This window comes from Neoarius graeffei, chromosome 15, assembly GCF_027579695.1.
Source record: "Neoarius graeffei isolate fNeoGra1 chromosome 15, fNeoGra1.pri, whole genome shotgun sequence".
Classification (NCBI taxonomy): Eukaryota; Metazoa; Chordata; class Actinopteri; order Siluriformes; family Ariidae; genus Neoarius; species Neoarius graeffei.
Window position 1 is genome coordinate 77,356,157 of NC_083583.1, and position 15,841 is coordinate 77,371,997.

The 15,841-nt window shown below is 43.6% G+C and overlaps 1 protein-coding gene across 1 annotated transcript in view; it reads left to right on the forward strand.

Moving 5' to 3' along the window:
• Positions 1-14,744, forward strand: part of LOC132899756 (helicase with zinc finger domain 2-like) — a 49,252-nt gene extending 34,508 nt beyond the window's left edge. The window contains 6 exon segments of the mRNA XM_060941880.1: positions 5,237-5,429; positions 5,670-5,804; positions 5,909-6,121; positions 6,225-6,390; positions 11,461-11,634; positions 14,331-14,744. Of these exon segments, the coding sequence (XP_060797863.1) occupies positions 5,237-5,429; positions 5,670-5,804; positions 5,909-6,121; positions 6,225-6,390; positions 11,461-11,634; positions 14,331-14,452 (1,003 nt within the window). The 3' untranslated portion in view covers positions 14,453-14,744.
• Positions 14,745-15,841: the final 1,097 nt, after the last annotated feature.

Sequence of the window (15,841 nt, forward strand, 5' to 3'; positions counted from 1 at the left end):
TAAAGTGGGCCGCCTGGAATACCAATTCCCGGCGGCTCTTTGGAATTAACAACTGGGTGACACGCTCCTTCGTCTGAGTGTCCTGCGTCACTCGGTATAACCTATCCTTTAAAATGGAAAAATAGGGGAAGGTCGGGGTGGCATTCGGCTGGAGCGTTTGACCATCGATTACTCTCACTTGGTCAAACGCGTGTCGCAGAGTTTCGTCTTGCGATTGTTCCAGTGGGAAATCCGCGAGGGACTCCCCAATAGAAAGAGGAGGGGCCGGGGGCTCCTCACTCTGTCGCGGAGATGACGTAGACGGCTCTGCGACCGCAGCTCCAGCCAAAACGACACCGGGACCCCCCCCCCGTTAACGGGCAGGACCCACTCTTTACTAGGTGTGCCATCAACCCCCGAAATCCCGGCCAATCAGTCCCCAAGATCAAAGAGTGGGTAAGGCGAGGATTAACCGCCGCCTTCACTATAGATTTTTCCCCTCTGAAATATATGTGGACCGACACCAACGGGTAGCAGTGAACATCCCCGTGCACACACAACACCTTCACCCCGTGTGCTCCCCCCAATGCCTCGTCTTGCACCAGGCTTTGGCGGATCGAGGTCTGGTTGCACCCCGAATCCACCAACGCCTGATATGTCGCCCCTTGTACACTTACCGGTATGCGATACGCTCCGGCCTGATCGAGGGCAGCCTCTGGCGCGTCGGGGATCCGCACCACCGCCCCCACCTCCATCGCGGCACACTGTTGCTGCAGGTGGCCCGGTTCCCCGCAGCGCCAGCAAACCGGCCCGGGCCTCCCCTCTGCAGCTGTGGATTGAGGGTCACTCACCTGGGGGGGGAGAGACAGACGCAGAAGGGAGAAACGGGAGGGCACCACGGGTGCGGCGGGCCGGCTGGGGTGGAGCCGGCCCCCGCCTCCGAGGTGGGGGAATGGGGCGAGGACGGGACACAGGAGGAGGGGGGAGAGAGAGAGAAGAGGAGAGAGAAGCTGACGTCCTCCGTTGTCCTGCCGCCGGGACAGCCGCCAGATGATCCTCCGCCAGTCCTACGGCCTGATCCAGCGACGCCGGGCGGTGGCACTGGACCCACTCCGCGGTTCCGGCGGGTAGGCGGGCGATGAACTGTTCCAGCGCCACCTGGTCGATGATCCCCTCGGCGTCGCGATCTTCGGCCCTCAGTCACCGCCAGCAGGCGTCCCGGAGCTGCTGGCCGAACGCGAACGGGCTGCCGACTTCCTCCATTCGTAGCGCGCGGAAGCGCTGGCGCTGCTGCTCCGGCGTGCGCCCCACGCGCTGGAGGACAGCCCAGCGAAGGTCGGCGTAGGCCAGCCGGTGGTCGGCGGGGAGCTGTAGTGCGGCTAACTGCGCCTCTCCCGTCAGGAGGGGGAGGAGGCGCGCCGCGCGCTGCTCCATCGGCCACCCCGAGGCTTCGGCGACCTGTTCGAATAACGCGATGAACGCCTCGGGGTCGTCCTGCGGGCCCATCTTAGTCAAGGTGATGGGAGATGGGCCCGCGGCCGGGGCGCTGGTGGATCCCGCCGACGCGAGGAGGCGCCGGAACGCCTCTCGGTCTTCCTGTTGAGCCAGCACCAGGGCTTCGAAGCGGCGCTCCTGCTCCTTCCGGAGCGTGACGAGTGCCTGGTGCTGGCTCTGCTGAGCCGTGGCGAGGGCGTGGACCAAGTCCGCGAACGGGGAGGATTCCATGGGGCTGCAGGACAGGTGCTCCACCTTTCCCGGGTTTCAGCACCACTGTGGCGTGTACAAGGTGTGGGTGGAGCACAGAAGACGGCAGGACAGAGATCAGGATGACAACTGGGTTTTATTGTCAAACTTTTCAGTCTAACACACAGAATTCAGTCTAAGAGGCTGACGCGCACACACAGACTGTCGTCTCCTCTGGAACATCACTCCCCTCTGCTCTCACTTTCCCTCCTTAAATAGGGCGCGGTTTACTGGGGAGAACACACACAAAACATAGGTTAATCACACTCAGGTGAAGCGATTCTGCCACTTACCTTCCCTGACTCCGCCCTCCTGTCACAGACCGGCGCTTGACCACGCCCCCGCTGCCACACTGATCTTTAACTTGTCCTTCACTTAAAAACTGGTACAAGAACCAGTTTGAATCAATTTGAATTTTGGACCCCTGTGACACAAACTTTGTCCCCTGATTGTAAAACAACCCAGGCTGCTTTTGCTTTTTTAACTAGAAATTGAACCCTATTCCTAATTTTATTGAAATTTCTCGTTTTAATTCTAGTTTTATAACAGGATCCGAAGCATTTTTGAAATCATGGTAAGCTTTGTCTCTGGCTCTAAGGGACTCAAGGATGTGATCAGCAATCCAGGGTTTAGTGCGCTGTTTTAAGTGTACTGTCTTGATTGGGGCTAATTTATCCAATACACACATGAATACATTTTTAAAAGCAGACCAAGCTGAATCAGTATTTTTTTCTGAGTAAACTACGGACCAGTCAGCATTTTGTAACTCTTCGCAAAGCAAAGCACTGGAATAGTTTTTGAGGCATCTGATTAATACTGAATTATGCTTTTTAATCTGGCCTCTACAGATTTTCCTTGCGCAGAATATTAAACTATGATCACTAATACCCATGTGTACAACGCCACTCCGGCATATTTTGTAAGGATCAGTAACAAAGATCAAATCTATGATTGATTTAGAAAATGCAGACACTCTGGTGGGTTCAGTAATTAACTGAGTAACACCAAGAAACCGACAAAATGATGACAGAGATTTCATGAGACTATTGCTTTTACTCCACTCCACTGTCTCGTGCCACTCAGCTCTTCAAAACAGTGGTGCCGAAAGGGTGCTGCTCATTCAGCAATCGCAGCGCAAGGAGGTGAGGAGTGAAGCAGAGGTCACATGAGGCACCGCCATCACAACAGACAAGGAAAACCTAGAACAGTGGGTTACTGGGAGGTTTTGTGATTATAAATGAGAAAGTTTCAATGTGCAAAATAGCTGTCTACTGGCTCTGAGCTAATTGTTGGTCCAAATTGCCAGTTGTCCAAACTGAAGGAAACTGTCATCTCTGTATGCTAGCTCTGCTTGGAGCTCTTCATTGAGACCTTGTCTGTACACTGTTTTCAAAGGTGGCTCCTTCCATCCATCTTCTTCAGCAAGAGGATAAAATGTTCGTGCATAATCAGCAGTGGTTTGCTTACTGTACCTCATTTGGGCACTAGCTGTCCTTTACCAGCATCCTTCCTGGATTCAGAGTGATGAAAAACTTTTCAGAGTCTTTCTCATAGTCAGCATAGGTCTGGTTGAGCAGTAGTAGGTAAAGTTTATTTGTATAGCGCTTTTAACAATAGACATTGTCGCAAAGCCACTTTACAGAATTTGAATGACTTTAAACACGAGCTAATTTTATCTCTAATCTATCCCCAATGATGAAGCCTGTGGCAACAGTGGCAAGGAAAAACTCCCTCAGATGACATGAGGAAGAAACCTCGAGAGGAACCAGATTCATTTGGGTGTTAACAGATAGCATGATTATAACATTTTTAACAGTTTTAACATGAAGTCAGCTTTGTTGAAGTTATAACTCTTCACTGATGGAAACTTGACTGAAAAACTGTTCATGTCAACTGTAGTCCTCAGCCATAAAAGCATTACTGTAAGAGTCCAGAGCGTCTTCCAAGTGCGACTTTCAACTGTCCATATGGGGCCGTCCTCCACAGGAGAGATGTGATGAGGCTCCAACCAGACGTAGGGCATCAGGATGGATCAGGCAGGTCTGAGGAGCAGAAGAGGTCAGCACCTCGATCTCAGGATTGGCATGTAACTCAGAGGGACAGACGGGGCAGGGGGAGAAAACACAGGTGGTTAGGTATGCCCAATGTCACCTGAATAAGTAGGAACAGTATACATATTGCGCCGAGTACAAGCAGGGACTCCGGCAACTAACTATGACAACATAACTAAAAGGAGAGAGCCAGAAGGTAACACAGGCATGAGGGGCCCCGGGACATAAAGCAGCAGCCACTACACCGTCAACAAACTCGAGTGAGCAAGCGAGTGGGGACTGACAGCATCCATACATCCCAGTTTACCAAAACACTCTGTCTGAGGACCCTCCAGATCTACTCCTTTACCTCATAAACACTATTAACAAAAGATTAGTAGGTCAAACATTCTGGTCACCAAGGTGAGTGCTCTTCTAGTTAGCAAAGTAAGTATTTGTTAAATTTTGTCCACATCCCTGGAAATATGTGAATGCAAACAGGATGGCACATTGCATACTCACCTGTGTGCCCAGATATGAAGTTTGAGGTGCTCTCTGTTCCCTTACAGTGACATGGATGAACTCATTCATGGCCACATACAACTGCTGGATTCAAGCTGTTCTACTGTATATTAGTCAAACAGCACTAAGTCTGTGTACAGGAATGTGAGTATGAGCGTACGGAGTCTTGGAATGAGCTCAGAACTTTTTTTATGCTTACAGCAGCGGTTCTTACGTGCAAGTCTACAGTGTCCAGGTGACTTTATTCACTGAAATAAGGGTGAGACTTGGGCCTAACCTGTTTTTTGGAAATGCAAATGTTTATGGTATTCATGTGGAACCGTTCACATGAATGTCACAAAGGCAGAATACTTCAAACAGAAGACGTATGATAAATTAGGCAGGTCCAGAGGGTAAGAGAAGCACAGAGAAAGAGGCATCAGAAACTTCTACCTGCATCTGGCAGGAGTATACATATAGCTCAACAAAGAGTTGGAACAGATTATTAGGTGTGCTCTTATCATACAGCGGTTACAGGAGGCTGTACTTTGTGATCAGGGTGCAAGCAGGGACTCCAGCAGGACTATCTATGAAAGCATAAGCAGACAGAGAGCAAGGTAATACAGCTACCGTGGGACTTCAAGTGGCAACAGTGTCCAAACATCCCAGTTCATCAAAACTGTCTGTGCCCATGAACCCTCCAGATCTGTACGTTTACCTACAGTAAAAGGCTTTAATAAACAAATAGGTTTTCAACCGAGACCTAGACTGAGACTGTGTATGAGTTCCTGGAGTTCCTTGCCATGGAACCTGACACAGATTGAGAGGTTCTGCAAAGAGGACTTGGAGATGATCTCCAAAACCAGTTGTGATAAGACTGATAAGCAAAATGAGGAAAAATTAAGGGGTCTGAATACCTTCTGAATGTGTGTGTGTGTGTGAAAAGAAGAAAAATAATACTCATGATAAAAATATGTTTATAGATACAAGAAAGTCTTGAAGAAGGCTCAGAAGCATGAACTCATGAAGCATGATGTAATCTTGTGCACCTGCTCAACTGCTCTAAAACCGATCCTAATGGAGACGATGGACTTCCGACAGATCCTAATTGATGAATGTGCCATGGCCACAGAACCAGAGGCCTTCATTCCTTTAGTCTCACATAAACCTGAGCAGGTGAGAACACAGGAAGTTTGTGACAGTGACGTGTAATTTTCATATATGTCCGAACATCTTTTTTGTTTATTCCTTTTGGAGTAATGTTTCATGTTGCTGTATAATTGAATCCATTGGAGGTGGCCTCATGGGTACTTTTCTGAGGTTAAAATTATAAACCATACTGAAATCGATAGAAGAGTCTGCATTTGAAAAGCAAGAAATTGTAGTTTGAGAATGTATAACATATTTCTTTCGTAGATTGTGCTTTTGGGTGACCACAAACAGATTCGGCCAATTGTGGCATGTGCCCGTGTGAAGGAGCTTGGCATGGAGAAGTCCCTCTTTGAACGATATATGGATAAGGCATTGATGCTGGACATACAGTACAGAATGGTAAACGGATAAATAACTATTTAAAAAATTGTAACTTCACTTACCCCTTTCAAACAATCAAGCCAAAAAGATTTAAAGAATTAAACTTATTTTATCTTTTGTAGCACGAGAGCATCTGTGAATTCCCCTCAAACGAATTTTATGAAGGGCAACTGAAGACTGGAAGGAAGAAAAGCAAGTGCCTTCTGCTTGACAAAAATAACAGCCCAACTGCTATCCTGTTTGGTCACGTTGAAGGAGAAGAGACCAGTTTAGCAGTTTCTACAGCAGCTGGAAATGAACATTCAACAGCCAATGAACTGGAGGCAAAACAAGCAGTAAGATCAAGTCTGATGTCTACTTTCATTGGTCAATGCAAATTTCTGTGAAAGAAGAGAGTGAGCAGTAATTAAAACATACTCTTCACCGTTTTCTATTCAGGTTCGGGTTGCAAATCTGTTAGTCACTCAGTCTTGCTTGAAACCAGAGGACATCATCATTCTGACCCCCTACAATGCACAGATGTCTAAAATCAAGACGATGCTGGCAGAGCAGAAAACTCAGGCCATTCAGAATATCAGTGTTTGTACAATTATGAAGAGCCAAGGTACATTTTCTATCACTACCTCACACAAAATACCATTCAAAAGGTTGCAATCGCTCAGAAATGTTCACATTTTCTATGAAAACTCATACTTTTATTAATCAAATAAGTTGCAAAATGAATAGAAAATATAGGCAAGATATTGACAAAGTTAGAAATAATGATCATTTCTGCTTGAAATGACAATTTAGTGCTTCAAACTTTTGCTTTCATTAAAGAATCCTCCGTTTGCAGTATTACAGCCTTGTAGTCCTTCGGCAGTCTGACCGTCAGTTTGTTGAGGTAATCTGCAGAAAAGTCACGCCTTGCTTACTGAAGCACCTCCCACAAGTCTGGCTTAATGGATACTTTTTTCATACCATCTGGTCAATCTGCTCCCACAACAGTTCAATAGGGTTAAAATCTGGTGACCCATCCCTGACAGACAGAACTCCAGCTCACCCCTTCTTCCTTAGCCCCTCATTTTACCGAGTACGATCTGGAAAAATCGCACGCGACTATGATCGCAGCTATGTTTTCCCGTAGTCGCAGGCAAAATCCGTGCGACCTAAACCCATTATTTTCTGTGCACGCTCTATGTTCGATGTTATCTCGTTTGGCCTGCGTCCTATATGCTCTGTAGACGCTTTACATACGCTCTACTTGCGTCTGTCCACTCGATCTGATGCGATCTTAACACGACCAAGGCTCGTTCTGTTCGACCAATCTGCGACATAGCGTCGATCTCTCGGCGATCTATCCTTGCAAGTGCGCGACCTCAGCCGATCAAGGCTCAATCTTGGCCAATCTAGCTACGTACGAGTTGCAACATACCCTCGATCAATACGATTTATCCTGTGATATAAACGTTCTAGCCTCGCTGTGTACGCTCAATTCTCGATCTTTTCTAGACAGATTCTCGCCTGAGCTACGCGCAAATTTGTCACGGTCGCCCGGATTTGCATGCGACCCACTGTGACCGTATAAAAAGGCCTGGCGATTGGTGGCCGACCATCAGTTTTTGACCAGTCTCCAAAGGGACAACATGGACCCAATCGCTCTGCATCATGCTATTGCGCCCTATTTATATGACATTCAGTAGGCGTAGCTTAATCGGATTAGGCAAAGATAGGTCGCAATTTAAGCGATGGTCGATCTTTATTGGTTGAAGTAGGTCACACCTTAATCTTCTAGAATCCAATTGTGCCCATGGGAAGAATAGGGAGCGTACGGGTCTAGGGAAGGTCTGGGACAGGTTGCGCGGAGCGAGGCTTGATCGCAAAAGAGTGAAGCTAGATCGCACAGATCGAGCGAGTGTTGAGGACGGGCCGAGCAGCACAACCATGCGCACAATCAGTTCTCGCTCGAGAAGACTGAGCATCGCTCATCCCCGTTCTAGCCTCGATTGTCTCTCGACCAATGCATCCTTTCCTCGACCTTGTTCGCTCTTTCGACGCTCTCTGTGCGACTTTTAGGTCAAGGCTCAGTTTTTTGACATGTCAAAAAACCGAGCTACGATCTCTTTGTCGGGGAGACCATTCCTCGACCACGTGCAACCACGGAAGACCAAGGCGTGACCAACCCTCGGTCAACCGTTGACTGCGTACGACCTGCGGCGACCAAGCCACGCTCTGAGATCGCAGCTCGGTCTTACGGGAAGATTTCTCGGTGAAATGACCCCCTCAAGTAGGTCTTGCATAATTTGCAGCAATGCTTTGGGTCATTGTCCTGTTGAAGGATGGAATTAGTAGTCCTGTTACAAAAACCACCTAAACCGAGACCAAGTCATGGCCAAGACCAGAGTGTATTGAGACCAAGACAAGACCAAGATTTAAGGGGTTGAGATCAAGTCAAGACCAAGACCAAAGCAGGGTGAGACCAAGTTGAGACCATGTCAAGACCAGGACCAGACCAGGGTGTGTGAAGGGTTGGGGGATGGGCAACTGACTGTTAACAGTAATGAAAAATTTGAATTCACAATGAGTCATGTTATTGATTGCATTTGAAGCAGGAAGTTTTATCTCCAATCACAGTAATGATGTTAACAAATAAATCAGACAATACATAGGCAATTTAGTGAAATCCCCACAGTTGTGGTCTTGACTGGTCTTGGAATACAATCCTGAGTCCTCTATGTCCAAGATCGAGACAAGACCAAGTAAAAATACAGTCGATTCTCAGATGAGACAGAGACCTTCAAAAAGTGGTCTCAAGTCCTACAACACTGGAAATTAGCTCCAATCAAGCACTATCCACAGGGTATGGCATGGTGTTACAAAATAGAGTGAGACTTCCTCGTTCAAGATTTCTTTTTACCCTGTACAAATACCCCATTTTACCAGCATCAAAGTACCTGATCATCACTTTTCCTCCAGATGGAGTCAAGCTCTCCTCCAGCATTTTTCATTTGTTTTGCCTCACAAATGGTCTTCTCCATGAACCTAGATCCATCTATCTGTAACACTTTTCCCCAATCATTCTCTGTCCAGTGTCCCCTGTTCTTTTGCCCATTTTAACCTTTTCCTTTTATTGGTCAGACACAGATACGGCCTTTTCTTTTTCAACTTTGCCTAGAAAGCCAGCATCTCGGAGTCGCCTCTTGACTGTTGAAGATCAGGCTGGTGTTTTGTAGGTAATGTTTAATAATAACACTGCTAGCTGAGGACCTATGAGGCGTCTGTTTCTCAAACTAGTGACTCCAGTGGATTTATCCTCCTGTATATTTGGACACTGGGGCCAACTACATCTCTTTCTGTGCTCATTAGACTCAGTTTGTGCTGTTCTGTGAAGGGAGTGGTGCAGAATTTTGAAATATATGTTCAATTTCTTGGTAATTTCTATCAGTGCTCAAAACAATAAAAGAGTGAAGGATTTCTCAAAAAAACTTGATTTTTGGTCATTTTGAAACCATAATCGAATCCACAAATGCTGATGCTCCAGATACTCACGTAGCCCAAAGAAAGCAGGTTATATTGCTTCCTTAAACAGCACAATGATTTTCAGCTGTGCTTACATACGTGATATTTTAAAATTATGAATCACCTTGTAGCATGATAAGATTAGCGAACACAATACGCCTTTGGAACACAGGTGTGATGGTTGCTGGAAATAGGCCTTTGTTTGCCTAAGTATATAATTAAAAATAGTCTGTCTCCAGCTATAATATTCAATTATCTAGACTGTATTTCTGATCAATCTCACAAAGATACTTTTTTTTTTTTTAAAAGGTGATGTTTTCTAAGTGATTCCAAACTTTTGAATGGTAATACAGCTCCAAAGCACATCCGGGTCCGTCTCAGAAACTGCTCTCTCATTTGGGACATTTTGGTAAAAAAAAAAAAAAACATTTTCAAATTTTACTATTTTTTTTTGCATTTACCGAACACTCAATGTTTCTTTTGTCATGTTTAATAAGAATAAAGAGAGCATCTTGCTTTATCTGGCCTCCACTGTGGAAAATTTTTTGATTACAATTCAAATGCTTTTGTAAAATTGATTTCTATATAAAATAACTCCATCATGAAGAATTAAAACCCCTCCTTCACAGATGAGTGAAAATATTGAATAAATTTCCTCTTTTTGATTGCTTGGGTTAAAAATGCCAAGTTATGATGACTGAATTGATTATTCACTTAAATATGAATATGATACAGTTTGGGTATTTGTTACGGCGAAATAGGACACAATGGAAAAATCAAGAACACACCGGAAAGATGAGAATAACGGCGGTGGTAAAAGAACAGCGACTGTACCGGCTGAAGGTCGCGCGGGTCTCTGCTGCGGCGCGCGAGCAACAGGACATCACTACCGCACCGCACGGAGCGCGAGGCAGGGGCGGAGCAAAATGACTAGCCGTAGATTCTATCAAAAGTTCGATCTAAATTGACCATGGTTGCACAATATTGGCCAAAAATACGCAAACACTACGAAATATGAAAGTAAGATGAAAACGAAACATTCTGTTGCCTTATACTGCAAGACTAAAACAAAATAAAACTGTCAAAACTCACCTTTTCAGTGATAACGTCCGAACAGATCACCCGCGTAACAGAAAGACCGCAAATGGAAGCACGATCAACTTCTAACTGCTGGAGTGGAAAATTCCATTCTACACATGCAGATTGTTAATGTGTGTCCTTCCCCGCACACAAATAACACGCTACGGTAAAAAATAGACCACAACTCATTTTATAGCTCAGAAATTCATACAAGACCAGCTACCATCGTAACATATTCTGTAAGAAACGTATTCTATACCTAACTTTCAGCTTTCGTTTTAAAAAACAAAACCGCAGATTTATAACTAAATGTTTATATGGCGTAGTGATTTTAAGTTACTACTTTTGGTGAGGTCGTGACCTCGACCCTGAGGCTTTCCGTTTAGATCAAAACACACGATCGTATTGGTTTTGGGTTTGCGGAAAATGGAGTTATGACGGTGATGAAATATTTTGCATGATGTTTTATTACGGTTATGATTATTCTGTGAGCGCACCAATCCTTAGGTGGATAAAGTTACAAATTGAAATACAATTAGTGATAACTGTAGACTTTTCAGTGGACTACAACCTTTTTAAGGGAACGCGATGTAGTCAACCATTTATCATGTCCCAGATCAAGCCGCCATTTTTCCACAAATTTGCAGAATTTTTGCCAAATTCTGAATAGAGTATTCACATCAAAGATTTAGTTTTATCTGTATTATTTCTTTCATCATTTTATTTCAAATTAAAACCAACATCACCATTCAAAACCATATAGTTTATTGACTGAGTATATTTAGTGGGGGACCCCCACAGTACCCAGTTTCTGAGACAGACCCATATGTGAATTGTACACACAAGGCTAAGATCTGAAATAGTCCCACTGTTAAATTACAATGCTATTTTAGATTAAGATGTCAATATCTTTTTTAATTTAGTGAAATTCAGAAATAGTTTTTCTACATTTTGATAAACTAATAAAGATTAAGTGTAATCGCTGAAAAGCCAAGTTCAGAAGATGTGATGTACTAAAACCCATCATTTCAGATTAGAGGGTTACCATACTGTATGCATGATAATGTTTCGTGTGTGTGTGTGTGTGTGTGTGTAGGGAGCGAGTGGCGTTATGTAATAGTCTCTACAGTTCGTTCCTGTACACTTTCTGAGATAAAACAAGAGCCATACTTCAGCAAAGGGTGGCTGGGAAAGAAACTTGGCTTCATCACAGACCCAAACCAGGTCAACGTCGCTATCACGCGTGCTCAGGATGGACTCTGCATTCTGGGTAAAATAACCCTGATTTCACACCAATACAGAGAAGTGTAACTTCAGTAATCAGCTCGCAGTGGGCAGGATGACGGTCTATTACAGGACATTATGCATGCACTCATATGCTCATTCATACCGTACATTCAAGCAGTTTTTAGTATCCAATCCACCACGTGGTAAATATTTTGGCATTGACCTACTGATATTTTGTACCAAACAATAATAAAACTCAGAACTGCCTGGTCACAAAATGATTCTGTGCCGTAAACTGGAGACGTAAGTTAGTGTGAAAAAAACATCCAAAATGAACATAATGTGATGTTCTGTTTATGCATTTATTATAGCATTTTGAGTTGTAGAAGGAATAAATTTTGCCCATGTTTCAGTTCATTTCCGCTTTAATGAATAAGCTGTTACTTGTTCTGTCAATACTGACTGAATTTTTTTTTATGAATAAGAATCTGAATGAACTTTTCTGAGAGTATTGCAGCGGAGTGCTTACTCAGCTTATCCTTCAAACCATCAGCACGTTTTCTTTACAGCAGAGTGCAGCCAATGAACAAAAATATCGCTTTATTCATTTCAACGGGTTTGAACCTCTTAGTTCCCAAAATATGAGCCATAAAGTTTATTACTAAAGCCCAAAATCACAAGCACATGCCCATCTGGCTTCACACATGCATAATACTGATTAAGCCTCAGAGCATGAATGAAAAACTACCTTCAAAACCCATTTTGGGAAAAAAAAAAAATGGAGGAGGGGAATTCAGGATGGGACTCGATTCTGGGCTTGGAATCAATTATGAATAAGACAGACAGACAGACCACTTAACCCAGAGGGAAACCCAGAGGACAGTAGATAATTAGATACAGGTGTATAATATTTTTATTCCACAAGAGACAAAGTTATTGTTTCAACATATCGTCCCACAATGTTCATCAGTTTCAAATAAATGCACCCAAATTCTGTTCGATATACAGTTAGGTCCATATATATTTGGACACTGACACAAATTTAGTTTTTTTACCTGTTTACTGAAACATATTCAGGTTATAGTTATATAATGGACATAAAGTCCAGACTTTCAGCTTTCATTTGAGGGAATCCACATTAAAATTGGATGAAGGGTTTAGGAGTTTCAGCTCCTTAACATGTGCCACCCTGTTTTTAAAGGGACCAAAAGTAATTGGACAATTGACTCAAAGGCTATTTCATGGGCAGGTGTGGGAAATTCCTTCATTATGTCATTCTCAATTAAGCAGATAAAAGGCCTGGAGTTGATTTGAGGTGTGGTGCTTGCATTTGGAAGATTTTGCTGTGAAGAAAACATGCGGTCAAAGGAGCTCTCCATGCAGGTGAAACAAGCCATCCTTAAGCTGCAAAAACAGAAAAAACCCATCCGAGAAATTGCTACAATATTAGGAGTGGCAAAATCTACAGTTTGGTACATCCTGAGAAAGAAAGAAAGCAAGCACTGGTGAACTCATCAATGCAAAAAGACCTGGACGCCCACTGAAGACAACAGTGGTGGATGATCGCAGAATGAAGAGAAACCCCTTCACAACAGCCAACCAAGTGAACAACACTCTCCAGGAGGTAGGCGTATCAATACCCAAATCTACCATAAAGAGAAGACTGCATGAAAGTAAATACAGAGGGTTCACTGCACGGTGCGAGCCACTCATAAGCCTCAAGAATAAAAAGGCTAGATTGGACTTTGCTAAAAAACATCTAAAAAAGCCAGCACAGTTCTGGAAGAACATTCTTTGGACAGATGAAACCAAGATCAACCTCGACCAGAATGATGGAAAGAAAAAAGTATGGCGAAGGCATGGTACAGCTCATGATCCAAAGCATACCACATCATCTGTAAAACACGGTGGAGGCAGTGTGATGGCTTGGGCATGCATGGCTGCCAGTGGCACTGGGTCACTAGTGTTTATTGATGATGTGACACAGGACAGAAGCAGCCGGATGAATTCTGAGGTATTCAGAGACATACTGTGTGCTCAAATCCAGCCAAACTGATTGGTCGGCGTTTCATAATACAGATGGACAATGACCCAAAACATAAAGCCAAAGCAACCCAGGAGTTTATTAAAGCAAAGAAGTGGAATATTCTTGAATGGCCAAGTCAGTCACCTGATCTCAACCCAATTGAGCAGCATTTCACTTGTTAAAGACTAAACTTCAGACAGAAAGGCCCACAAACAAACAGCAACTGAAAACCGCTGCAGTAAAGGCCTGGCAGAGCATTAAAAAGGAGGAAACACAGCGTCTGGTGATGTCCATGAGTTCAAGACTTCAGGCAGTCATTGCCAACAAAGGGTTTTCAACCAAGTATTAGAAATGATTACAATTATTTAATTTGTCCAATTACTTTTGAGCCCCTGAAATGAAGGGATTGTGTTTAAAAAATGCTTTAGTTCCTCACATTTTTATGCAATCATTTTGTTCAACCCACTGAATTAAAGCTGAAAGTCTGAACTTCAACTGCATCTGAATTGTTTTGTTCAAAATTCATTGTGGTAATGTACAGAACCAAAATTAGAAAAAATGTTGCCTCTGTCCAAATATTTATGGACCTAACTGTACACTTGTATACATTTATAATGCTAAAAACTAGAGGTGAATCTCATGATAACTGGAGAAGTTGTGAAAACAGTTGAGCCATCCAGTTAATGAGATTTAATGTTCTGTATGTTTCGCAGGTAATCGTCACTTACTGAATTGCAGCGCGCTGTGGGGAAGACTGCTGTCTCACTACGAAGAACGAGACTGCGTGCTGGACTCAGCTGAAGATATTAAAGTCGTTAAAGTCAGGCGTCACTGACCACTGGTCAGAATTTTTCAGCTGATTGAGATTAAATGGGAGAAGTGTAAATAAGATACGGTGCTTAAGCCTGTAAATACAGTCTATAAAGTATTTTTGTATGACTCAGTGGAAGAACATGGTGAAACTGAAGTGCTTTGTCCCTCTCTCACTGCGTCGTGTGGATTGTGTGATTATAAACAGCAATAATATTTTAAGTATACAGAAAAATCAGTGATGATCTATTCAATGTCCAGGCATAAGGAATGTGACTCTTACAGCTGGCGGAAATAAATGCCACCTTTCAACTCAATCTGATTGTCATACATCTTGTTATTAATGATCATTAACACACACACACAGAGAGAGTATAATCCTAACACCAGTCCATATACTACAAACACACAATGTACAAATTAAAGCGAACTGAATCATGCCCATGGATTACAGCAGAACAGTTTCATAAAACAGCTTAATAAATACATCTTTCAAAAATTATACGATCATCCAATCCCTTAATAACATGCAGTTATGCCTTTAAATGTTGAGCCACGCCTCCCACCTCCTACCTGAGTGGACAGTGAAGCCACACTGTGCTGATACAGACTTCAGCGTGACCCTGACTACTGCTTTCAGCTCTGAAACAAACTTTTGTCTATTTCCGCAAGTAATATTTCATCGTACATCACAAATATGTATTTCAGATATCTATCGTGTCAAGGCGAAGTGTTTTCACTCGCAGTTGCCCAGAGGAGAGAAAGGCTCGACAGTGAATTAGAGGGAAAAAAATCTTTTACAAAACAAAGCTTTTCATTTAATTTGTACTCACGTTTAAATGTAAAGCACTTTGCAGGTGACGCTCAGGCACACCTATTTACTTCATGCAAAAGTGATATCAAAGTGTTAACATTCCATTAAAGAGAAAGGTCATTTATATACACACACAGTACTGTGCAAAAGTTTTTTTCCATACAAACTTTGTTATGGATTTCTATTTTATGACTTCTACATTATTGAATCAGTACAAAAACATTTTAGAGTTCCCAACGTTCGTTCGCTTTCCAGCACAAAATTAAATGTTAGAGGGGAAAAAAAAGTTTGTATCTGAGCAGTATACAGTAGAGCCCCGCCTATTCGCGGTTCAGTATTCGCAAATTCACATATTCGCCGGATTTTATATAGAACATATCTCCTATACATTCACGGAAATCTCAGCAATTCACGGTCATTTGCGGCGAACATATCGAACGTTTACGCACTGCTACATTCTCGGAGCCGAATGCTCGCTCGCGATTGGCTGAAGTTTGAATGGCGGGCTGCTGCTCATTGGCTGATACGAATGAGCGCATTGTACAGTACAGTCTCGCGGTTCCCGTGGTTTAGACTTGTTCACGTGTTGCGCGTACTTGG